Genomic DNA, 25,285 nt, shown 5'->3' with positions numbered 1-25,285 from the left:
CAACTAATTCTATTACCTTAATTTAATGACAACCATTGTTATTTAAGTGATTTAATGTGGTTTGTTGTGCAAATTCCATATTAGGCAACTTATAACTAATACTATCAGAAAATACTTACCACGCCCTAAGAACAGACATAGAAGGAACAGTCAAAATAACAATTTATTTCTTCAAAATACCTCCACTTACTTTTAAATATTTGTTAACATGCTTCTATGATTTATTACTAACTTATTAGCAATTTTAAAAGTGTAAGCATATGATAAATTACTAACATGCATTTTAATTAAGAGATTCCTAAAAATTTAATAAACGTCAAACATGCAAATTTGCTTTTTAAAGGCATTGAAGAATATAAACTCATTATTTTGACTTTTTAACAATATATGAGAAGTAAAGACAAGCTGTGATACTCACCATACTGAACTGTTCAAAGTGTTGCTGAAGAGCATTGGCTTGTGCTTGGCTAATGTAGTAACTGTTGTGCTCAGAGAAGGGTATGGGCCCGGTACTGGATGGAGACGAGGGACTCTGCGGACTACTACTCAGCGGACTCGGGCTTCCATACTACAACAAAACGTGTACAAATGATACATAAAAAACAAGAATATGCTATTGGAACTATATTATGGTCCTGACAACATGTAACTTTCTCTCCTTTGCAGCCAATGACTGGATAGCTAAAGAGGATAAGGGGATAGAAAATAGAAGAGGGCAGGAATTATGAGTAGAAGGGTGCGTAATGCAAACAATACTAATCTCAATTAAACTAATCCATTTGAGGAATAGGTGGACAATTCTTTTGACTTTCTACAGCCCCTCAAATGATGATAGTAAGTTTGTCCCTCTAACGGTCATATGAAGGCTGTCCAGAAAGTAGATTATGTTTCGCTCTGTAGCCGCTAGGAGCGGGAACATTTTTATGTGAGGGTATTTCTCCATTCAGTGACTATCCAGCCGTGCTAGTGAGAGGTCACTGTCACTTCTTGTTGTTTTGCAATAGCAATTTAAAATGTGTGATGCAATCGAAAATCCTGTGAGTTATGAAAGGCGGTCGGTAATACGGTTTTTGTTGGCTAAGCACAAAAACCAATTGAAATTTATCGCCAACTCTGTGACGTTTACAGGAACGGAGTGATTGCTGAAGTTGGAGTGCATCAGTGGTGCATTATGACTGTGAATGAATCTGCATGATGACAAACAAAGTGGATGGCCAAGCATTGTCACCCAATGAAATTGTCTCTAATGTCGAGAAGATTAAAGATGACCGCCTATTGACAATAACAGAACTCTCGCTTAGTTTTCCTCAAATTTAAAGGAGTTTGTTACACAAAACTGTTATGAAGAAGTTTGGTTACCACACATTTTGTGCAAGATGGGTACCGAAAACCTAACAGAAACCCATAAAAATTAGAGTATGGCTGCTTCATTGACATTTTTGGACACTTACAAAAAATGTGGAGGATTGCTGCTCGATTGAATCCTTAAATATAAAAACGTACTCTACTTTCTAGATAGCCCTTGTAATAATAATTAAAATGTTCTAAAATAAAGAGAACCATACGGCTTCAATATTAAATCAGTTAAATTTTTTCTAGTTCTTCAGCAGCTGCTACAACTCAAATTTAAAATTATTATTTTTTTAATAGTTTGATGTTTATACTTTTTATAATTTTTACAATACTACTTCAGAAAGGTGTTAATATTACAGAAATATTGTAATTTAATAAATGTGTTAAAGGTATTAACAGATCCTTAATTATATATGTGCTTATACGTATATATCTTATATCGCTTGTTTTGAGGTGGAATATATAAGGCGGAATTTTTTTCCTAAATCTCAGAAATGCATAAAAGCACTGTTTTCAACCACATACTTTTCAAACTTTTGCGAGAGAAGGCAAAGACCTCCAAAAGTCCCCGTAATTCTAGAACGTATTTCATACACCTAGAAGAAACAATATATGAAACTACAATGAGAATCTTTATTTTATTTATCAGGGATAAATTACACTGGGTTCCTTTATCATGCATAAATTCCTAAATAGCATTAGTTTTGTATAGAATAAATTTGACGTTTGTTTCCAGGCAAATAACATATCATTATTTATATTCAATTCATATTTTTAAATATCCCTACATTTTTAGTACGAGATAAAATATTAGTCTATTACTTATAATATATGGGTGAAAATGCAACAACCAAAGGGAAAAAACAATATGTTGTTCTACAACTTTATTCATAATAGTTGTTTTCAGATACATATTACAATAAATATATTCATAGTTAAATTATTTTTCAATTTTGATATATAATTAGTCTTTAGGGATAGTGGCTATTTTCTAAAATAACATAATTATGCAACAGATTTGCATAATTCTTTAAAAATTTTTCACAATTAAAGTGATGAATATGACATGTCCTAATAATATTGAAACAAGAAGAAAAACATAAAAATTTGGATCTGTCTTAATTTAGCTAGAAGCAGCCAACATTGTTTGAGAGTCAGCTGGATTGTTATTGAGTTCTCCCGGTCATGTTTACATCGTCTTTGCATTGGTTTTAGTTTGTTTTAACACCTTTCAAGCTATTACAATAATTGTAATTATTATGTGATGATTAGTTTTGGATGTAAAGGCACAATTTTGAGTATGTTGTGAGCCATGTCTTCAGTCAATATTAAGTGTGGCCTATATTCATTGAACCTGCCTCTTAATTCAGTAATGGCAACCAATTTCATAAACGTTTTCAATTAGGTTTAGGCCTAGATTTTGAAATGCATCTTTTGCTAAGCCTTTTCAAATCACTGTCAATATTTTCAAAATTATTATAGTATAAAAGTCTATAAATTTCACTATCTTTAGTATTACTTGTTCTAGTCTCATCGGTAGATCAACGTAAAACAATTATGTTTAGTCTAGTCCAGAAATAATTTAAAAAATACAAACAATATGACCAGTGTGTAGACTTATAGACACACTCAGGAGGGGGGCAAATGAGGTAAAATAAGTAACACGTCAAGTGTTTAATAAATTATAAAATAGAAACTGTGATTTTTTTATGCAAAAATACGATGTTGACAGTCTTCCCTGATTAGAAGTAGGCTACCCTTGGGAAAATATGGTTCTAGCAAATAGGCCATAAATAAAAATGAGAATTCACTAGAAATTGACAGCATGAAAACCATTCTTAGAGTCCGAAATTTGATCAGTAATCCAAATAAAACTTATACACCAGTAATGAGTACTGTGGGTGTCAGACCTCTCCTTGCAAGACCTCTATATACTTTATCAGTTTGAGGAAGTCCAGTGTCATGTTCAGTTTCTGGTTGGAATTAACAAAGTTAAAACGTGTTTTTGTGATACTTTAAGTTGAAATGGAGTGAAGTGAACAAGAGCGTATTATGATTCTGATGATGCGAGGCTGCCAAGACCAGGTGAGATCTTATGATGAAGTAAGGAATTTATTTAATGACACTTATCCCAATCGAAATCCTGTACCTAACTCAGATGTTCAAAAAACAATCCAACGTTTCCAGGAAACAGTCAGCGTTACAGACCGCTCAAAACCTGAATGACCAAAATCGGCTTCAAAACGAAGCATTGTCACTTGACGTTTTACAGTCTGTTGTAGAAGATCCTCATGCCTCAACAAGAAATGTTTCTCAAATATTAGGTATATTTCAAACATCAGTTTGTAAAGTTTAACATGACAGTGGTTATAAAGCTTACAAAATTAGTTTAGCTCATGAGCTAAGTGAGGACGATTTTGAGTCAAGTACAATTTTGTGAAATAATGGTGCGCAAACTTGATAATAATACAATTCTATTAAACTACATTGCTTTCTCAGATGAAGCAACTTTCATGTTAAACAATAACATAATGCTCGTTATTGGACTGATGTTATTGGTTGGATAAGAGAGCAACACACCGAGCACCCTGAAAATTTTAAACATTTGGCTTGACATTGTGAGGGATCAGTTTGTTGGGCCCTGTTTTATTGATGGAAAACTTAATGCCAAGGTATACCAGGAAATGTTATAAAATGAGGTTTATCCAGCTGTCCAAGTAGCAACCAACAACTCTAATGAAGTTTGGTTCCAGCAGGATGGAACACCTCCACACTATGGCCAGCATGTCTGTGAGTATTTAAACAATATTTTTCCAAATTGCTGGATAGGCAGAAGAAGAAGTATCGAGTGGCCACCAAGATCGCCAGATCTATCTCCACTTGACTACTTTGTGAGGGGTCACATTAAAAACGAAATCCAGTGCATTCATGACCTTAGGGACAGAATAGTAGAGGAATTTCAAAAAAATCCTGCGGGAATCCATACAGCATGCTGTTTAAAAATTTCTACAACGGGCTTTGACATTGTTAACTGTCCTGGGACAGCAGTTTAAACATCAGTTAGTAAGTTTAAAAAAAACATAGGTTAGTAAGTTTTAGCTATTTTATTGCTTAATGTAATTGTAATTACTAGTGCTACTGTAACTGTACATTCAACAGTTTTTAACTGCCCCCCAAAAAGCCCATTTTGGGGAAACGGTTAGTTTTTGTCTCCAAGAGGAGTGTCCTGAGTGTTCTATCTTTGTTCAATGAAGGTTGAGCAGGATTCATTCATGCTTTTAACTTAATTAATTTCAATGAGCTGTTGTTTTGTACTGGGTTGAGATAGAAATCTCTAGTTTCCACTCTTCTTTTTTTTTATAAAGATCTTTCAAATGAGGTGTCACTTAATGGGTTTTTACGTTTAAAAATTCTGAGCCGCCCAAAATCCCATTTTGGGAAAATAGGCAAAGTTGTAACAATGTCTGGAAAGTTCACTTCTACTTGTATTTCCTAGAAAAATGACCCGAGTCCATCCTTCCATCTTTTATATGTTAAAAACAAGCAGAGAGTATCCATACTTTTGACTTACACCATTTTTATATATATATATATATACAGTAGAGTCCCGGTAATCCGAGGTGAATGGGACCGAATGTACCTCGAATTGTGAAGAACTCGAATTATACGGAACACTTTGAGAAAAATTGGGTTATAATTAGAACTGAAGGCAAACAAAAGAAATATGCTTTTATTACAAATACCAGCATTAAGAAATTACTTACAGAGGTCCAAAGATGCAATGTTTACTTAAAAAAACTGTCTAGAGTTTTTTGTTTCACCACACTGCAGCGTTTGCGGGCAGCCATGTCTCTCCACCGCCGAAGCAATAACGTGTCTGCCGCTGTCGTCTCTGCTTGCTGCTCTACGTAGCGCAGGGCCGCATCCAGTGCCGCGTAGCCGTCGCTGTGAGTCATTGCCGGGTCTGTCTCCTGCACACTTTCTTCTTCCTCACTCCCGTCAGCTGTCATGTCTGTGACCATCTCAACTATGGTGTCGTCTGTTGTCTCTAACTGTTCGTCCCTACTCATCCACTCTCCAATATCAGTTTGATTTGTCCCATTGCAACCAGGAAGTCTGTTTATTCAATTTATTAACGGTAGATCGTCATCTTCATCATCATTTTCAATTTTACACACTCCTATTTTCTTCCATGATTTATGGATTGTTTCTGGTTTAATTTCGCTCCAAGCTTCAGCGATCCAATAAATTACATCCTTGATTGTGACTTTTTTCAGGAAATCTTTTATGGTTGCCTCTCCTTCAATTGTTTGAAACATTGATTGCAACAAACGGCGTCTGTACTTTTTTTTCAAAGTTTCAAGTACGCCTTGGTCCATAGGTTGAATGAGGCTGGTCACGTTCGGTGGCAAACACATCGTGCGTATGCCATCGCATTGCAGTTCCCCTTCATCTGGGTGTGATCCTGCGTTATCAAGTGTTAAGATGGCTTTAGAGGGTAGGTTGCTTTTCTTCAAAAACTTTTTGGTTTCAGGAACAAATTCACTATAAAACCAGTTTTTAAAAATTTGTTTGTCCATCCATGCGGTTTTTTGGTTTGTATAAGTTGCTGGAAGCGTTGAAATAGACATGTTTTTAAACGCACGAGGCTTAGCAGACTTGCCAATGACAGTTAGTTTTAATTTATGGCTTCCCGACGCGTTTGAAGCGGCTAGCACAGTCAGTCTCTCTTTGCTTTTTTTGTGACCCGGAGCAGCTTTTTCCTCCCGTGAAGCTAGAGTTTTTGATGGCAAAGTTTTAAAATTCAAACCAGTTTTATCACAGTTGTAAATCTGATCAGGTGTTAAATTTTCACTTTTAATAAGATTTTTTAACTTTTCACAGAACTGAACAACTGCCTCGGAATCCGCCGAAAGTTTCTCCCCACACATTTCTAACTGCCTCACGCCATAACGTTTTTTTCCAACGGTCAAGCCATCCTAATAATAATAATAATGTTGTCTTTATTTTCATCAAGCGTTTCTTCAGTTACATACAGAACAACTGCTTTTCAGAACAACTATCGTCAAATACAACATATACATGAAAATTAAATACAAATAAATAAAGAAAATCTATACATTAAGCAAAATTCTGTCTCATCTTATTCTTAAATGTAGCTATTGAACATTGTTTCACGTTTGGTGGGAGGTCGTTGTACAATTTCGGGCCGAAAATAAGAGAAGCTCCTCCTTCCCAACTCCAGCCTAACTTTGGGAAAGTGAAGAAGATTCCCATGGTGGGTTCTGCGCTGAGAGAGACCTCATCCCGAAATGAGAGCTTCTCACTAAGGTACTGAGGCTCCTGATTAACAAGAGCCTTGTGGACCATGCAACACGTCATGACCCTGCAGACGGTCTCTAACCGACATCAATCCCAGCGGCATCTCTGTAAGGAGAGACATGCTCAAATCGTTTCAAATTAAAAATGAAACGGATAGCAGAATTTTGCAACTTTTGAATGCGATGCATGTCTTCTCCAGAAATGCTATTCCCGTAGGCTGGGAAACAGTAGGCGAAAACGGACAGGACTAGTGACTTGCATGATACGTAGTTTCGCAGACTCAGGTAAAAAAGATCTCTAAATCTGTAGAGTCCCCTCAGTCTACCGAGTGCTCGTTGACAGGCATGCGTGACATGGTCAGAGAACGTGAGGCCGCTGTCCAGCACAACGCCAAGAGTTCTCGCCCTATCAAATACAGCCAAACTCTGGCCATCAAGCCTCACCATCACTCCTCTTTCACTGAGGGACTGCACAATGTTGTGTGGCGCCGTATGCAACACAGTGCACTTGCCTATGTTTAGTTTCAGCCCATTCGCCATTGACCACCCCAATATTTTTTCAAGGTCGACATTGATCATATCAATGGCTGACACCATCTGCGATGGCTCATAAGACAAGTGCAGCTGCGAGTCGTCAGCATACAAATGAACTGTGCAATTTTTGCACACAGCTTGGCATATCGGCTGTGTACATATTGAACAGAATAGGCCCTAGGGCAACTACCTTGAGGAATGCCTCGATACTTCACAAGCGGGGTTGATGTTTCACTCCCTAAACGCGTCACCTGCAGCCTGGAGTCTAAGTATGACCTTATCCAATTGACTACGCTCAAGTCAAAGCCATAATAGCTCACCTTCGCTAAAAGCATCTCATGCTCCATTGAATCAAAGGCCTTAGAATAATCCAACATAACAATGGAGTTATATTTACCCCTGTCTTTGGCGTCAATCATATCACTGAAAAGATTTGTCAGGGCTGTACATGTACTATGATTGCGCCTGAAGCCCGATTGCAGCTTCGGTAAAATATCCGATGTTTTCATAAAACTGTCTATTTGTCTAATGGCAATCTTTTTCCAGTATCTTAGACATGGCTGGGAGTATTGAAATTGGCCTAAGCTGGTCTACCTGATTGGCAGCTTGCCCTTTCGGTATTGGCCCGAACAATACTTGTTTTCCATGACTTTGGAAACCCGCTGCCAACCAGGGAAACGTTTACCAGGTGTGTAATGGCTTTGACTGCGTAGGGGCTCACTGACTTGATCATGTCAATCGAAATTTCATCGCTGCCCACAGCTTTAGATTTTATTTCATTCATTGCCGAAATAACGTCTCTTTTACTGACAGCGTAAAACTTAAATTTATCTCTAATTTTCTTCTCGGCCCTTGGTTGCAAAAAATTCCCATAATCTCTTTTTTGCAATTCTGATCATATTATTCAGTCGGTTTCTTATTTCTTTGTACCTCTCCCAGTCATCTATATGCCCGTACTTCCAATATCTATTTCGCAACTTATTTTTAACCTTCGTCATCTTTCGGATGTCATCGTTTCGCCATGGGGCTTTTTTCTTGGACACTTTCTTACATACTACAGGGGCATTTTTTGTCATATACTTTCCTGATATTATTTGTTATCCATGCCTCCACAATATCAACGTCTTGTTCGTTCAATATACCATCCCAGTCACAAGCTGCTATCTCGATTACAACTTTTTCTGGGTCACAGCTGCTAAAATCTCTATATTTAATAAATTTGTGTTCTATTTTGTTCTTTGTAACCCCAACAATGCAATAGGTTAACTTGTGATCTGTAATGCTTACGCCCTATGATCCTTAATACTCGAGACATCCACGACGCCGTTCCTCTTGACCTCAACCGACCTGTCCACAATGATGTGGTCTAACAATGTGGCTGAGGTTGTTGTCACTCTGGTGGGCTCATTGACAATCTGTGACGTATTGGATTCTTTCAAGAGTCGGCAGTAATATCGAGATACGTTGCTTGTTTTTTTGACATGAGATCAACATTCATATCTCCTAAACATATCACACCCCTCACTTCGATTGCAAGATCCACGAACAGAGAGTGAAACAAAGAAGCGAGACAGGTATGCCTACCTTCCTACACTTGCTGTAAAATCTTCCTCACCTTCAATGATTTCATTGCGAAAGTACAATGCCTTTTCCTGTAAAGTAGATCCGGAAATAGGACAACCTTTGTTTCTTTGTTGACAAAACCATAAAAATAGGGCCTCGCTAGTTTTTTCATACTCTGCTTTCTTCATAGACTTCCGCTCATTAGTACACTTTTCCGAGCACTTTTCTGATGCAAACTTTTCAATTTTATCGCGATTCCTTCGCCAGTCACCAACTGTCACTTCACCAACTCCGTACTCGGCAGCTAATTTTTTTAACGTTTCACCTTTATCAAGTCTTTTAAGAGCTTCTAGTTTTGTTTTTATCGGTACAAACTTTCTTTTACTTTTTGAACTCATAGTTCACTGTACAATGAACACATAAACACTTCAGAAAATACTTTTGTACTAAAACTTAATATTTAGACAAGTATTGTACGTTGTAAATAACAGACGGGTAAGCGCACTGCGATCGTAATCTAGAATAACCGTACCGCAGTCGAACGTGATGAGCAACGGACTGATTTATTTTTAGACAATACGGGGCGCGATGTTCTGTGGCCTTGACAATAGGGTGGGGGTGGGGCGTTGCAAATAAAGTGGCACTGATGAGTCAGGCTGCCGGCTTCTCCAAGTAGCCTAGCACTCAGTTTACAGACATGCGCTCGAGTGTGTTGTACAAATATGTCAATATCACATTTATTTTTTTACGTGTGTTGGCTCGGATTTAACGGAACCTCGGACTACCGAGACTCGAACTATCGGGACTCTACTGTATATGTTTTTAATTTTGCCCGATTTTGAGCCAGTTTTAGAGTTAGTATCACATTAACTCTTTTAATGCCAAGAGGTCCTGCGAGAGAACGTTGCTGTTTACTTGAAAAATGTGGCACAAGCGCATGTTAACTCTGTACTAATCATGCTGATGTGTGCTCTAGGTTCACATCTGGTTTTTCCTATACTATGATTATAATTTTTGACCGAATGCAAACCCTGCATACTGTATCTAGACAACAAAGATTGACAAAAAAGTTGTTAATCTATGTTACCCACTGTCGTGACGTATTATTTGGCAGGTTTCTTCTGTGTTCTTCAGAGTTTGATTCTGGTTGCCATTTTTGACGAGCTGTATTTTATTGAATTTGTTGTATTAGGTTGTTACATGTACTTGAAGATCACTTAGCTACTCTGGGAGACCCATAATAATTTCTTTAAGCAGCCAAGACATATAATCAAAAATCCACACTCCAGGCTCTGTTATACTGTATTCTGAATGGAAATGATTAAACTAGATGAGTTGTATCTATATGATCGGTTTACCCACACTGGTTCAATACAGAGCCATTTTGGATCAAATAACACAACCATTTTCCTACGTTAACTGAAGAAGATCCAGTAGTTACAGTCTCAGGTGTCAGATTTAAGGATCTGAGATATGCTCTGTCTGTGATCAGAGCAGTATACTGTCAATAGAATACTATACCAAATCTCAACCTTATTCTTTTTCATAAGATCCTCCTAAAACTTGAACTCCTGCAAGGAGACTGACCTCGTCTTTTTTGATAAAAGAAGTACTAATGTTGTTAGTATGCACTAAAACTTGAGTCTCCATCTTCAAAAGACTAACCAGTCGGTGTAGATTGTACATGCAACTTGCTCAGCTTCAATTATGTACAGTCTACCATTTCAGTGTGTTAATTAAACATATTAAACATATTAAACATGCATCTGTGTTAATTTGGGATTCACCTGTAGCAAGGACGTACACTTTAGATGTATCATGCAACTTTAGTGCATAAAACATTTCAATTGATATAGTTTCACATTAATGTTCCAATTAAGAATTTGTTGCCAAGTAAGATTGTCAACTTGGGCTGAAATCTTCTACATAAGTCTAAAGATACAAATAAAAAAATTCGAATAAATGCCAGTATTTAATGTTTTTACTTCTGGCACTGATGGGATAATGTTTCAGGCTTTAAACATATTTCTACCTTTACCTCAGGCACACCCTTAAAAACGTTAATTTATTTAAACAGGGACAATTAGGAAATGTGTATTCTTTTTTTTGCATGCATGATCCAGCTGTCAAAAGCTCTGTGAATTGAAAATTGCATAAAGCACACTGTAAAAATTACAGTTTACAAAATATTTGGAAATACATTTTAAGCCGGAAAACTATAACCTATGAAATATATATTATATTACTGAATAACAAGTATTGAGTTAATTGTACAGAGTTGATGTAAAACGTAAGAATTGTCTGAACAAGCAGCTTTTCTGTAGAAATCTAGATTACCTTAACTGTAAGGCCCGGAGAATTCTGTGGACTTGGCCTATGAACTGGATGGGGTGATCTGTATGAGTTAAGTGAATTGACATAATCCTAAAACAAAACAAATGGCAATATTGCAAACAATGAAATAAAACCAACAAAAATAAATAAAAACGGACAATCAATTTAAAAGTAGTAAAATAAATGTTAAAATTAAACTATTTTCAGAAATAAAACAACACAATTGTGTAACTGATGATGGTGCTAACATCTATGCAATTTGTGTATGATAAGATAGTAAGGACTCTAGTTTCACATACAATTTTATACTGCAATATAATGGATTTGATATTTAATTACCTAATAGTTATTATTGTATTTTTTTCATTCCCTTATGTGTTTTAATGTGCCATGTTTATCTAACATGCATATGTAAAAATGAGAAAACTGCTAAAAAAAAACTTATTTATATCTGACTGGAAAGAACAATCAAGTAATTTGAGTTTGAAGAGTGAGGATAGCTTTTAATTACTTACTAAATATAAATACACTATTACTGGAATCAATAACAGTGTGAAGAAATCTGCTAACATTGAGTCATATTCATGTGCAAGCTATTATTCAGACATTTTAATGTCAAGTAGAGGTGGGCCAGTTGTACAGTCTAATTGGGAATCTCAACAATTAATCCGGTTCCAACTGATTAAAATAATTAAAAATTAATTACTTTTTTAAAGTCTGTTATTGACGTTGGTAGCTTTGAAAGGATAATCACATTGTGAACATTCGCCATCGTTATATGATACAAAATGTATAATTCTACGTTTAGAGGATTGAAATCTACAACCTTCTTCAAGTGTTAAAAAACTGAATAAATAAACAGGATGTAGATTTCCTTTCTTTTATTTTTAGTGACAGTCTACACATTGTAGGTTTTAAGGACATGTTCAAGTATTAAGTATTTTTACACCTGAATAAGAAGAGGATAGATTTCAATCCCCAAATGTAGTGTTATACATTTTGTAACATATAACAGTGGCAAATGTCCGAAATCCTAACAACGATGTATTTTTTATACGTGGTTCTACATACTGCGGATTTTCTACAAGTTATTCTAGTAATAATTATTCAACACAAAACAGCTAAAAACAAAGACAACCGTCAGAAACGTTAATGATAATCTGGCCCACCTCTTTGTGCAGACACAAATACCTAGTGTTTTTACAGAACTGACCACGACAGGTACTGGTGAAGAGGTTTGTGCGAGCGGACTGCAGGGCGATGGCTGTTGCTGCGGAGACGGCCCTCTCTGCTGCGGGTAGACTATCTGCGGATTGTACTGGTCTTTACCCCCTCCAACGCTGTTGTCTAGTGTGACGCTCTGCACAGACAGTTGTCATCATCAAACTCCTTATACTATATAAGGTATAAGCACCATTGCTAAACTATTAATGAGAGAGAAAGCTGTTATTTTAACTGTCATGTACTGCAATCTTCCGCAGATCACTGAAAATTTTCTGTATACAATATACTTACTTTCTGTAACTTCAGTCTCACATATCAGTTCAGAATACTGTCCGGAGTATCAGTGAAACATTTACACATACCCTTAAAACATTCTTTGTAAATGAACGTTTGTTATTTTTCATATTACAATAATTATTCAACAATATTTCTCTATGGATATTTGTGTGGAATAAACTTGTTACAGTATTGTGGCATGTCACACTTGTTATACACAATGTGCGGGAGTACTGTCCGGATAGTTAAGTTGCTTAGAGACAGAACCGTGTGAAAATCAAGGTCACCTGGAGCATTTCTGGTCCTTTTGGATATCACTCATCACAAGTCGTAAATTATTTCCATTTTATTCCTACTTTCAGAAAAATGCCTTTGCTTTAGTGTGAGTTGCTACTGTTGAGACAGTCCCACTCGTCACTTAAGCGTAAGAACGTAATATCTAAGATGATGATTATTACAAAATAATGAATCAAAACAAGCACCAACTAAACGAAAATCATGAGTTTGAGTTTTGCAACATATCGGGTACATAATGGGAGGTCTCCTGACACAAAATACTGTGTTGAGTGGTTTTTATTTCATTATTTATTGACGTGATGAGAACTTCTACAGGAACACAATAAATTTGATATTGAGGATTAAACAGAATAGACAAAAATGTCAAAACAAAACCAAATATTAAGAGTTATAAGAGAAAACAGCTTTTTACCAGAGCATCTAACAAGTTATATTTAAAATTACTCCAATTATTGTCTAATTGCACTATTTATGAGTGAGGAACACAATTTATTTATTTATGGATTTTATAAAAATGTTTTTGAGAACAAGAGTAATGCCAGGAGAAAGTTACTTATTTACATTTTGTCGTTGAATTATATTCTCTAAGATAAACATTTCAGCTTTATAAAAATCATTTAATAATTATTAAAAAACTTCATTCAAATACTTAAATTACATTTTTTAATTACAAAATCAAAACAACAAAACTTTGTTTGATTTATTATTACGTTTAACTTAGGAAATTCTGAAACAAGGCAAATATTAAACTGCAACATTTACAATTACACAATTCAAACTGAAAGAAAAATGTAACAAAACCACAAGCACAACAAAACTGCTACTTGACAACAAAACATCTGTGCATTATATAATTACTTTCACTTACCTTAATCCAAACAAATATATAAATTCCTCCATTCTGAACTGACTAGCAACATGTGCAACCTTGCCTCAACCATGCAGTATTCGACAGCTAAAAAAAGTTCAAGTCTACTTGGATTGTTTAACTTTTAAAAGGTCAAGGATAAAACAACAATAATCCAGAAAGTAAGTAAATTTCGTAAGTAACATACTGGTTGGATCTTTACAATAATTCCTTAGTAGCGGTTTTGAATTGTAAATAACTATATTTCGTACCACACAGTTAAAAATTACTGTACTCTCAGTGGATTGAATTTGGAAACTAAGAAAAGAAAAATTGTATCAATAACTTAATCCATTGATATTTTCTCCAAAATCAAATTGAAAAACTTTCAATCAAACTACCATGCAGAAGGTAGTTTTAAAAAAATCGCAGTCTCTGTTTTATCAGGGCTGTTTACATGGTTCAAGTTGGTATGGGAGAATTTTTTATGTAAACATGTGTAGTTTTTTAATAACTAAGCTAAGTAATAAAATGTTAATTTCAAGAAAAATAACACCTTATTTAGCATTTACTAAAATTATGTAAACATATGTATTCATTTTATGTAATAGTATAAAATACTTATAAATTAATAGTCATAAAAATTACTAATAACAAAAATAAATTTTGACTAAAGAAACAATGTAAGGTCAGTACACATAGCAAATTCAGTTGTATGCATGTGTGATTTTCCCTGCCGCATAGGTATGTGTCATTGTCACTTTGCAATGTGTCAGCAGTTGTATCGACATGCGGCAGTAGATGTTTTCATATAGGATTACACAAGCAAATGTATATTTGCCTATTTACTTGCATTTGGAAGATGTTACCAGAGAAAGAATTGGTGTTTTTCCTTATCCCGTTGAGGAGAAAACAACATAGAAGAAGAAGTGTGCACACTGATTTTTTATCGAACATGACTTCCGAGAGCAAAATAGATATCATAAGTTCGTGAACCAGGTTGACACGCCCATTAGTTTCAACATAACGGCTGTTTAAACATTTTGAAGTAACAATTTTTTATATCTCGAATGGTTTCCAAGATATCGATCATATATAGGAAATAAATTATTAATATTTCAGCAATAAAAAAATCCACCTACTTGTTCCAATTGAGTCGGTTTGGAACTATTCACAGTTCTGATGTGATCGATAACTTTTGTTACTAGTTTTGTCGAAACCTTCAAGGAGGTCGGTCAGTATTGAGGTTTAAATTAGAATTTTACATACAACCTAGCACAATATACATGGTAACTAAGCTTTTTACACTACAATTGGTAATCGTAAAATGACGATATTCGTGGCTTTTGTTGTCAACAGTCATTACCACTTCAATCAGTCACAAGGCTACCACTGCGTTATTCAGTATGCAAACTGGTAACGTAATTTAAAAAAATAAAACTCAATTGCTTCATTTACCATTTACTCATAATTCTTTTTCTATACACATTAAAAAATTGGCAATAAATTTCAGTTTGTGCTTTCCTAACCAACATAAATCTATTCACTGACTGTGCCAAATAAATAACAGAATTTTCTATGACAGTATACATTTTAACATGTTACAGAGAGCAAAGTAGAAGGGACAACAGTCCACAAGATATTACAGATGTGTTACGATTTTAACTGTCACGACTATTAAAAACATGTTTTCTGAAAATGTGTCAAGTATAAAAGTTGTTGTTATTGTTAATTGTTGTGATTGGGTAAATGTAATGAAAATATTGTATGTTATATTTTAATAGTTTACTTTTAGTATTATGAATTTGACAACCGGTCAGGCTTGTATTTTATTATGAAACAACAATAAGCTGGATTTGTACTGAGTGTAGAAACGTTTTGACGCCAAGGTGACTTTAGCTCTACCCAATAGGCCAAAACATATGTTACTTTCTGTTCAGCGTTTGAATATATACTTATTTTTATAATTGTCTAAAACTGCTTGGATATTTTTACAACTCCATTCCACTAAGGTTTTGGCTTTTAAACAGTGCAAGCTTCCATAAATCATGCAAAGAAGCCACCATAATAAAATATCAGATTTTTAATGTCATATGCAAATACAAAATTACTTGCTAATATACAAAGCTGAATGCAAAATATAATTAAATACAACTAATGTGTTTTTAGTGTTAATTTACTCTATCAATTTTACAGCACACCAATATGTTGGGTAAAAAACCCATTTTGTTCAAATATATATTGGTCTTCTTAAAGCAATGACTCTTCAGAAATATTTAATACATTTTTTCTTTAAATTTACTTTAAAATTCCATAAGAAATACATTTTATTTTCTACGAAATACAAATAGCAATTAGACCTTTGATCCAATTATAGCTTTGCTACAATAGCAATTAAAACTAGGATAATACAAATAACTGAAATTTTAATGTTTTCTTAAACTTGTTTGAAACTCTAATCTACCATAATCTAATATATATCTGAAATAAAAATGAATTTTTACTATTTAGTTTTTATTAATTTGACACTCAATGTTCATTTCAAGACCTACACTGACTAAGATAGTTTGATAAATCATTATTACATATTACTTCGTTGTAATAATAAACTTTTAATACAAAGGTAACTATATTTTTAGCAAAATACTTGTAAGGAATTTATTGGCCTTCAAGGAAAATTAACATGAAAAAGTTGGAAACTGTTTTTAAACTGTGAATTTACTTCCTCTTTAACCTATTGAATTAGTAATTATTTAGATTTTCGCAGACCTGGTGGCACCAATGGTGAAAGTTTACGAGTTAGGTTATACACTTTTTATTGTTTTTAGTAACCTACAAAACTTAAAATATTTAAAAAAAGTATAAGTAAATACATTATTTTTACCCTATAAAAATTATTTTAAATAAAAAATTTTTATTTTATCAACAGATAAAATGAATTATAAACAAAAATAAGTAATCACATTTTTTTACAGTTAATTTTTAAAGTTATTTCGGTACACTATATCTTTTTATAATAATTTAGAATGTTTTATGCAAAATAAAAAATTTGTTTCTTATCTACAAATGACTTAAAAATAATAATATAAAATAGTTGCTTTTGAGGTTTTTGACACAAAAATAAAAAATTAATTCTTCACAGTAAAATGTTTATGATTTACATTGAATAAAAGTACAGTACGCGCGCTGAAGGTTCGGCTCCGAGTCAACCGAGCGGACTACGGCAGGGGGGGGACGGGTGGATCGCCCGATATAACAACTGTTCTGCAGACATCCGCCAATGTTTGGCCCGCTGCAGTCTGAATATTTATTGTCCCTGGTCTCAGGATTCTTTATACATCAGTGTTTCGTATTCATTCATCTGTCATAAAATTAGTGTATAAACAATACACCCCAAAACACTTTCTATTCGAATATAATACAATGAAATTCAACATAATTTCATTAAAGTTTAAACTTTTAGTTTATCACAGATCACCAACTATGGCCTAAAGTGTTTTTTTTTTTTCAGAAATAAACTATTGCAAAGTGATTCAATGTTAAACTTTCAAATGGTATTGCCGTGTTGCATTTATGTGAATGGGCCATAAACTGTAGGGCAGCGGTGTCGGTGATACATTCCACTTCAGACTAAGTTACGGCTAACCTAAACTATGTATCTGAAAAAAGTTAAATCTAAAATTAACTTCAGTTCATTCAGAAAAACCTTTCCGCTGGTGAAAGTTTCCTGACCAAATAATAAAAAAATCCTCACATACAAACTTTTTTGTATCACAATTTTGGCACAGTTAATTTTAAAATATATCTTATTGAAGAAAAGTAATAAAACATTGAAACTTAATACATCCATTAGCATTGGCGTAAACAGGCAAATAGATCTGCTAAGTTTCAGAATTTTATTTGTACAGGAACTTGGTCTAACCATAAGTAGATTGTCGAGCGAGAATTAAACATTGCCGTCCGTGACGGATCATTGGAGAGTCAATGTTTTTATTTGGTTAGTAGGGCAACGACAGGGCCGAACCTTCAGCGCGCGTACTGTACATCACTAGGTCTAATGTAAAAGCCTTTACTGTATATGGGTGACGTATTTACAGGTTTGAAAAGGTTTATTTGTTCTGATACAGTAATTCACTAGCTTTAAAACTATTTCACAGTGATTAGTCTTAGCTGCAGCAGCAAGCACGACAATCTTAAACGCTTCCATCTAATCACTTGAGCAGTAGGATCCGATCATTTACGTTTCGACTATCCAAGCTGCTGGATTAACAGAGGCCATTAAAAAAAGATGAAAAGAAAAAAGAACGTTGTGACAGCAACACACTGATCTGTTTGTATAGTTCTACTGCCCACTGTCTGTTCGAGCAACAATGGTATCAGGTTAGAACACGTCTATTGGTTACAGCTGAGTAATAAGTCACGTAATTTATAGTATAAATAAGCTATTTTTATTTGTCAATTGCAATTTCTGTATTGTCTGAGTTTTCCCGTATCCAAAGTAGTACGATCCCAATTTGCTTGGTTAGTTGGACATCTACTCTGCTTAAGACCTCATCAATTTCAGAATCACTTAAATTTTCGTATTTCATCATTACATATAGTGTAAACAAAATGTTATATAATAAAACCAATGCTCCAAAAGCGAATGATGAATGAAACCAAAATCAAAAAGAATACTTAGGCAAGTCACCCATAATGGAATTATATGATTAGTTGTTGCATCTAAATACTTAGATAGGATATTTGTACAACATCTAGTGTAAATTTAGAAATCTAAATTGAACAATACAAGGTTTAACGCGGACCACTTAACTAGTGCATAATTGTGTTTTTGTTAACTGATTAATAATAGCAAATTGAAGAATCACATGAATTCATAACATAAAAATAATTTTTTACATGCAATACCTGTTTTAATTTCTCCTCAAATATTCACTACCAGACCTTACGAATACAGTTTAAGAGAAAGTCACGGTTTGCATATTTTTTGCCTTATGCCCACATGAATTTTGTATCAGCGCATCGTATCTACTTATTCGTACCATGCTACATCATGACTGACTGTCTCTTATACATACATTTCAATTATGTATTCAACAAATTTTAATTTGCAAAAAGTTGTGTCTTTCATTTGTATTGTACTTTGTGTTTTTCCTTGTGTGCTTTGTTTGTTTCTCTACTCGTTTCTTACCTATTGAAACTGAGTTTTATTTCAGAAAAGCAATAATCATACCGAACCAAAACTTGGCTGTGGCCGAGCGTCTACTCAATCACTGAACTTTAGACATTCAATAACGCAATCGATTCTAGTACATTCTCTTCCGCCATATCCGAGTGGTATTAACAAGAATAGGTACTCATAAGGTTTTATATTATAAGCTGAGCTTGCGAACCACCCAGATTTATTTAGAGTTAAACTAAGTTATTCTACAGTTATACATTTGTTGATCGTACCATATACAATTTGATTTACTAATGAAAAAAATTGTATAGCAATAAAGAAATGATTAAAGTAAAATTAATTGCAAGAACATTTCAAACAAGCTTGATTTTACAAAAGATTATACAAAGTAAAAGTAAAATAATTAGGTTAAAAATGATAAAACAAAGGGTTAATACACTAACCTTACATGTATGTAGAATATTGTTGAGCTGGGAAGGCACAGATAGATGGTTCTGTAAAACACCAAAGCTATCACACAACTACACACTAACCAAACACTGCAACTGCAATCTAACACTCAGTCTCTATTGTTTCTTAAAGAAGTCTTTTTATAATATATAAATATTAAATTAGTCTGATATTCAAATGTTACTATTAAACGTGATATCTCCAAAAAGCATCATGATTAACATTAATTTATGCTCGAATTAATACATGCTAGATCTATAGTGTTAAAAAAATTATCAATTTGCTAAATTGTTCAAATAAAAAATTTCCTGTTGAGGATACACTATTACACCCATTATCTTTACATTTTTATTGGTAATTCAAATATAATGGGATATTAGTAAGAAAAGAAAATATCACACAATGCATTATTAATTATAATATTTCAAATTGAAAAATTGTGAATTAAGGACAACTGACTTCTTTAGTAACAAAAGAGATGTTTACTTACCAGCAATCTGGTTTCCAATTCAACACAAAAGAGAAAAACAAAACTCAAATCATAAATAATAATAAAATATTCAGAACAGAAAAAAACAAGGAGAGGAAATATTTTAAATAATAGGTTTAGAAATATCCTCAATTTAAATGACGTAATTATACCTCACAACACAAAAGAGGAACCAATATGCACAAGTAGTGAGGATATGTATTAAATGAACGTGAAAGTGCATGGTAAATTTTATAACAACATTTTTTTGAAGTGTAGAGACTATGACAGTCTTGCAACCCCCCCTCCCCCACCACTTATAGAACAGAATGCTTTAATGTGTATGTTGTTTCAAACAATTACTAAATTATATATACATTTTTTTATAAGCTTTAATCAGCTCTATTTAGTAACTATTGTTCCTTATAAATCGATTGGCAGTTGTTAACAGTAATAGACAAAGTTCCTGAAGTTACATATGTTGTGTTTTTATCTTTTCCGTTCTGTACGGTCTTTTTAAAATAAGGAAATCGCCCAAAGAGCCTTCTGTACCTCAATGCTGATATTTACATATTACACTCTAGTATATTTTAAAGTACAGAACATCAGCACTGACGCGAGTGTGATGTATCTGTTCCCCAAACCACACATCTTAGGGAGTATTAGTCAAAATTTCCTAAGGGACCAATATTACAAATAATCCAAGTGCTACATTACCATCATTATACATACATAAGTGAACCATGTATGTAACCTAATTGTCAATGGTGCTACATTGCACATATACAACATACGAGCAGAGGAGAAGTTGTGAAAAATCTATTACCACCTCACACAATGTCTTCCTAAAAAATCGAGAGTAAGGTCTTTTTTTAGAATTCCTTAGGTGTGTTCGCTTCTAACGTTTATAGCTAGGTTAAAATAAACAAAACAGAATTCCTGAATTCCAGAACAAAACAACAACCTGAAGAAGAGATCAGATTGCAGATCTCGAAACGTAGTGTTACTGATTTCTTGTTTCACTGAACGATGGCAAATGTCCGGAAAAATCCTGTTTCCTTCACAATCCTTCCATCGTCAAAAATAACCTTCAAACAAAGAAGTTTATAGCTGTCCAATAGTATCTAAACTGGGGACAGAAAAATTGTTATCGCTCTTTTGGGTAATGCAACAAAAAAGAGTGGCATATCTCTAACCACAAATGTCAAGGCAAGATGAACACTCGGTAGATTGGTTTACTTCACTTATGGTTGGAGAGGTGGAGCTCCCTCGTCAGCGCTTAGATGCAACAAACAGATCTAAGGAAAAAATTATCTTCTCTCTCCGCTTTGACTGATATAAGTGTGATAAGGTTCCCTGAGCTTCTAGCCCTATTTAAACATGAAGAAAAGTCTTTTGGTGAATTCTTGTGAGAGCAGTCTAAAGTCAAATTTGAAGAAGAAACTTAAGAAATTCATACAGTCGGTTCATTTTATTCGATTGGAAGTTCATCAGCTCAATGACTGATTAAGTTCTAATGTTACACATTTAGTACAAGTCATAATATAGTTACGGTGGGAAGGGTTATTCGATACGGATGTTCTTCGATACTGAGCTTCGTGTCGTCCACTTTTTAGAATCTTTTCAGAGGGACAGTGACTCCAGATTCCAGGAGTTGTGAAAGCATCAGATTTAAGATGCTGCAGTAAGCGGAAGGTGAAACGGAGCTAACTCGACATTTGTATATTTAGTACTGTTTTAGTTTTAGTACAAACTGAATGATTTTTGTTTACTGTCTTTTTTTTTTTATATAATCGTATTATTTTAAAGTGTTTCATTTTAAGGACATTTGATCTGGTCTAAATTAATGGAATCAAGAGCCATCAGAATCTTAAGAAATAGTTTCAGAGAGTATGTTATGAATTAGTTTCTTCTCTGCAATCAATTTAAACACAGAGGACTTAACCTCGTTTAATGAGGTGGTAGCTAAAGAAAGTCTCTACCCTAGCAGTCTAATACAAATCCATTTTATTTTTCTGTAATAAAATGGGAGAGATGTGTTGAACGTGTATTATCTCAAGTTGCAATGTCCTCACAATGGTTTTAGTTTTAGTATGGTTTTAGTAAGTGCTATAAAAATATAGAGTATCAAGAAAAATACTTATGATATGACATATAATAGCAAGTTAACAGCCTGTACATCTTCTTCAATGATACTTCAACGACCTTGGTAAATTACTTCTGCTGTATTTCAAGGCCTTCACTGAAAACCCAAAACATTTAATCACATGCCTCATCACAGCATTGTCTGACAACATGACCATAGGCATAGTGAATTTTAAACCAGATTTGGCATTCCTGTTTTGTAAACTTAACAAGGTCACACAAATCTCCGAGCTGGATCTCACACACACAAAAGACAAATATCTTCTCCCTAAACAGTGCATACACTGTCTCAAACTAACTTTGTTATATTCAAATTGAAAACAACTCCACAGACTGCCAATTATTCTAAGGCAGAACTCACAACTACTTTGATTACGTTTAACTGATTCCAGTCGATTACTTGTTATTTATTTGTACGTTTAATGATATTCATGCTTTGATCAAATACTTTTCTAAATGGTTCTGTTATTTTTGAGCAGTCTATAAGTAATTAGAAAATTGAAACATTTTTGTTGGCCAAACAGATGAAATGCTTGGTACTTCAATGAAGCCATAATTTTAGAATAAATCAAAAGACGAAACACTTCAAGATAAGTTATCAGAGATAAAGACTCTTCAACACAAAACAGTACAAACTTGATAAAAATATAAATGGAAAGCATTTTTAACTGAAGTTTTATCTGACAGATATTAAGCGATAAAATATACTTCATAGCCATTCTTGGTTATAACTTAGTATTAGGTTTACACGACTGGTGCTATGATTACCATCTAACTTTCCCAGTTCACACCATGTCAAAAAATTGCCACATTTTGGCCACGTTAAGGAAAGCCATCTTTAGTCGACAGATGTATGTAAATCAAAACTGTTAAATATCAGTTTTAGTTTAAAATCTGTTGATTGAACATGATTCTTCACGGTAAGAACAAAATTCACAAAATTTACGGTTTTAATGCATATGTTTGAACACCATTCTCTCATATCTTGAGTGATCTAACATTAAATAATCAATTTGAAACCGACATCAACTAAACAATGATGATGGCTTGACATAATCTAACTGCTCAAACATAACAGGGCTAACACTGAGGGGTGGTTATTACACATGACAAACAGGCAACATGACATCCAGAGGCAAGTTTAGATGAGCTTACGCCAACATTGGCTCCCAAGTGGGGACTGGGGGGGCTAGGACCGGGAGACTCCTGGTTGGGGGGGGAGCCCCCGAACGAGAAGCGCCCCTGGGGTCGGGAAGTGGGGGAAAGCGTTGAAGGACTGGTTCCTTGTGGGCTCTGAAACACATTTTGTACAGTGTTATTCCTCCAGTGACCAATTAAAATCAAATAGTTCTTCTACACTGTTTCGCACCTCAATCGTGAGTTCACATGCTTTAACAACAAAAGCTTTTAACTTCATTTTGTATCAAAAATACAATACTATTTCTTTCATACAAATACCAATAAAACTCAATTTTTATAAATAAATTTATATTGTTGATTGTGCAATACAGAAATTAATAAGAATTGTAATTTTTACATTGACATTGTAGAAGATACAACACAGTCCGTCTTACTGACTTATTTCGAGAAGATTAAGAAATGAAGCAGACTACTTACCAGAATCAGATAGAGCGTACAAAGCGAAAAGTAACAGATTGGCTTACATTGCTATACGGTGAACTGTTGTGATCCTCCTGATCCAGAGGGGTGGGCAACGGAGAGGGGAAGTGGAAGCTGGTGAGATCGGGCAATGAACCGGTGTTGTTCCCTATTGGAATCTGAATGGTGCCAGGCTCCTGCGCTGATGGAAATATGCTGCAAAGAAATTTGCAATTGAAATATCATGATAACATTTTAATGTTTCTTCTGTGCATCACTTTTATAAATTAATTAGTACTTAAAACTATTCTTTTATCTCATACTCTATCGCTAAGAAAAACTGTTTTGCAAACAGCTCTTTAAAACTACATATCAGCTTCTTGGTTTGAAACTAAATGTTGAACATTGTGAAATTGAATGATATGAAAGAATAAAAGAAACGTTTGTCATTATCTGAAAATCTGTAATCAACTCCTTGTTAAAAGGACTGCAAAACATCTCAGGAACTGACTGGCAGGTACTTACTTGATGCCAGGGACCCTGGGAACGTCACAGCAGGACCTAGGTCTGCCATCAGGGCTGACAGAGAGGTGACGTCGGCTGGGCTCATAGCCGTCTACTAGCTGACCGTGGCTCTCCATCGCTAAACACACACATAGATCAATAAACTAGCTGGCAGATACTCACTTGATGCCAGGGACCCTAGGAATATCACGGCAGGACTTAGGTCTACCATCAGGGCTGACAGAGAGGTGACGTCGGCTGGGCTCATAGCCATCTACCAGCTGACAGTGACTCTCCATAGCTAAACACACACATTGATCAATACACATGAGACACTGGCAATACATTAAAAGTAATGTTTTAATATTTTGAAGAACAGTGAAGAGAATTCTTAGTTAACAAAAAATATGACACAGCAATATGTTAGCTAAGATTTCAAACGTTTTTCATACTTTATAGGAAAAAAACAGTGAACTGAAATAGAATTAATTAGAGGATTGTATTTGATTATTTTACAATGAAAAGATTTCATAGTATATTATAAAGCTTTACTATTCAACAAACCCATTTACTTAAGATATATTTTTGTACTTTTACGAAATTGGAGAGAAATTATGCATACAGATACCCAACCTAATAACAATTTAGACAAAAAAATGTCAATAATAATATTTTTACAATATCAAAATGTGAAATTGTCATTTAATATTTTCTCTGGCAGACATATGGCAGATTTCCGCTTTGAGTAATTTTTTGGTACACTCAATTGATTTCTACCCAGATATGCATTCACTATTGTATGTCGTAATACGTAGTATAAAAGTACACACTTAAGATTTCCTTAAGTTGGAAATGTTAGATTGTGAGCTTAAACAGATCTTAATCTTACTGTCCTCAATCACACAAAAACAAAGGGATTCATCATACAAGCAAAAGTAACCACATAAAAACAGCTAGGTGAACCTAATTTTGCTTTTGTATTTTATGTAACAATAAAGAAATTATTTCATTGAATCAATTCATAAACTGGATCACCAATCAAGATATTACATTTTGTTTAACGTTTCAAGACACATTTTGAGGACACTACGATGAACTGGAAAAGACAAGTACTTGCAACACTTCAAAAAGTTCTTATCTTCACGTACATGAATTTCAAAGCAAACCCCTTCATGGAAAACTTTTTC

General features: G+C 34.3%; 1 protein-coding gene across 5 annotated transcripts in view; it reads right to left on the bottom strand.

Moving 5' to 3' along the window:
* The window catches only part of LOC124355489 (CREB-regulated transcription coactivator 1), a 66,371-nt gene that overhangs the window by 23,923 nt on the left and 17,163 nt on the right, over positions 1-25,285 (bottom strand). For 2 of the 5 annotated variants that reach the window (XM_046806641.1, XM_046806640.1), the window contains exons 3-9: positions 24,120-24,237; positions 23,660-23,810; positions 23,151-23,288; positions 19,375-19,425; positions 12,319-12,465; positions 11,109-11,195; positions 419-568 (exon numbers count right to left, since the gene is read on the bottom strand). In XM_046806641.1, coding sequence (XP_046662597.1) covers positions 419-568; positions 11,109-11,195; positions 12,319-12,465; positions 19,375-19,425; positions 23,151-23,288; positions 23,660-23,810; positions 24,120-24,237 — 842 coding nt within the window. The remainder of the gene's footprint in view (positions 1-418; positions 569-11,108; positions 11,196-12,318; positions 12,466-19,374; positions 19,426-23,150; positions 23,289-23,659; positions 23,811-24,119; positions 24,238-25,285) is intronic. The other 3 variants (XM_046806642.1, XM_046806643.1, XM_046806644.1) reach the window with 3 other exon arrangements.

Source organism: Homalodisca vitripennis, chromosome 2 (assembly GCF_021130785.1).
Source record: "Homalodisca vitripennis isolate AUS2020 chromosome 2, UT_GWSS_2.1, whole genome shotgun sequence".
NCBI classification, from domain to species: domain Eukaryota; kingdom Metazoa; phylum Arthropoda; class Insecta; order Hemiptera; family Cicadellidae; genus Homalodisca; species Homalodisca vitripennis.
Note: the sequence above shows the minus strand (reverse complement) of the source record. Positions and strands in the feature narration are given on the sequence as shown.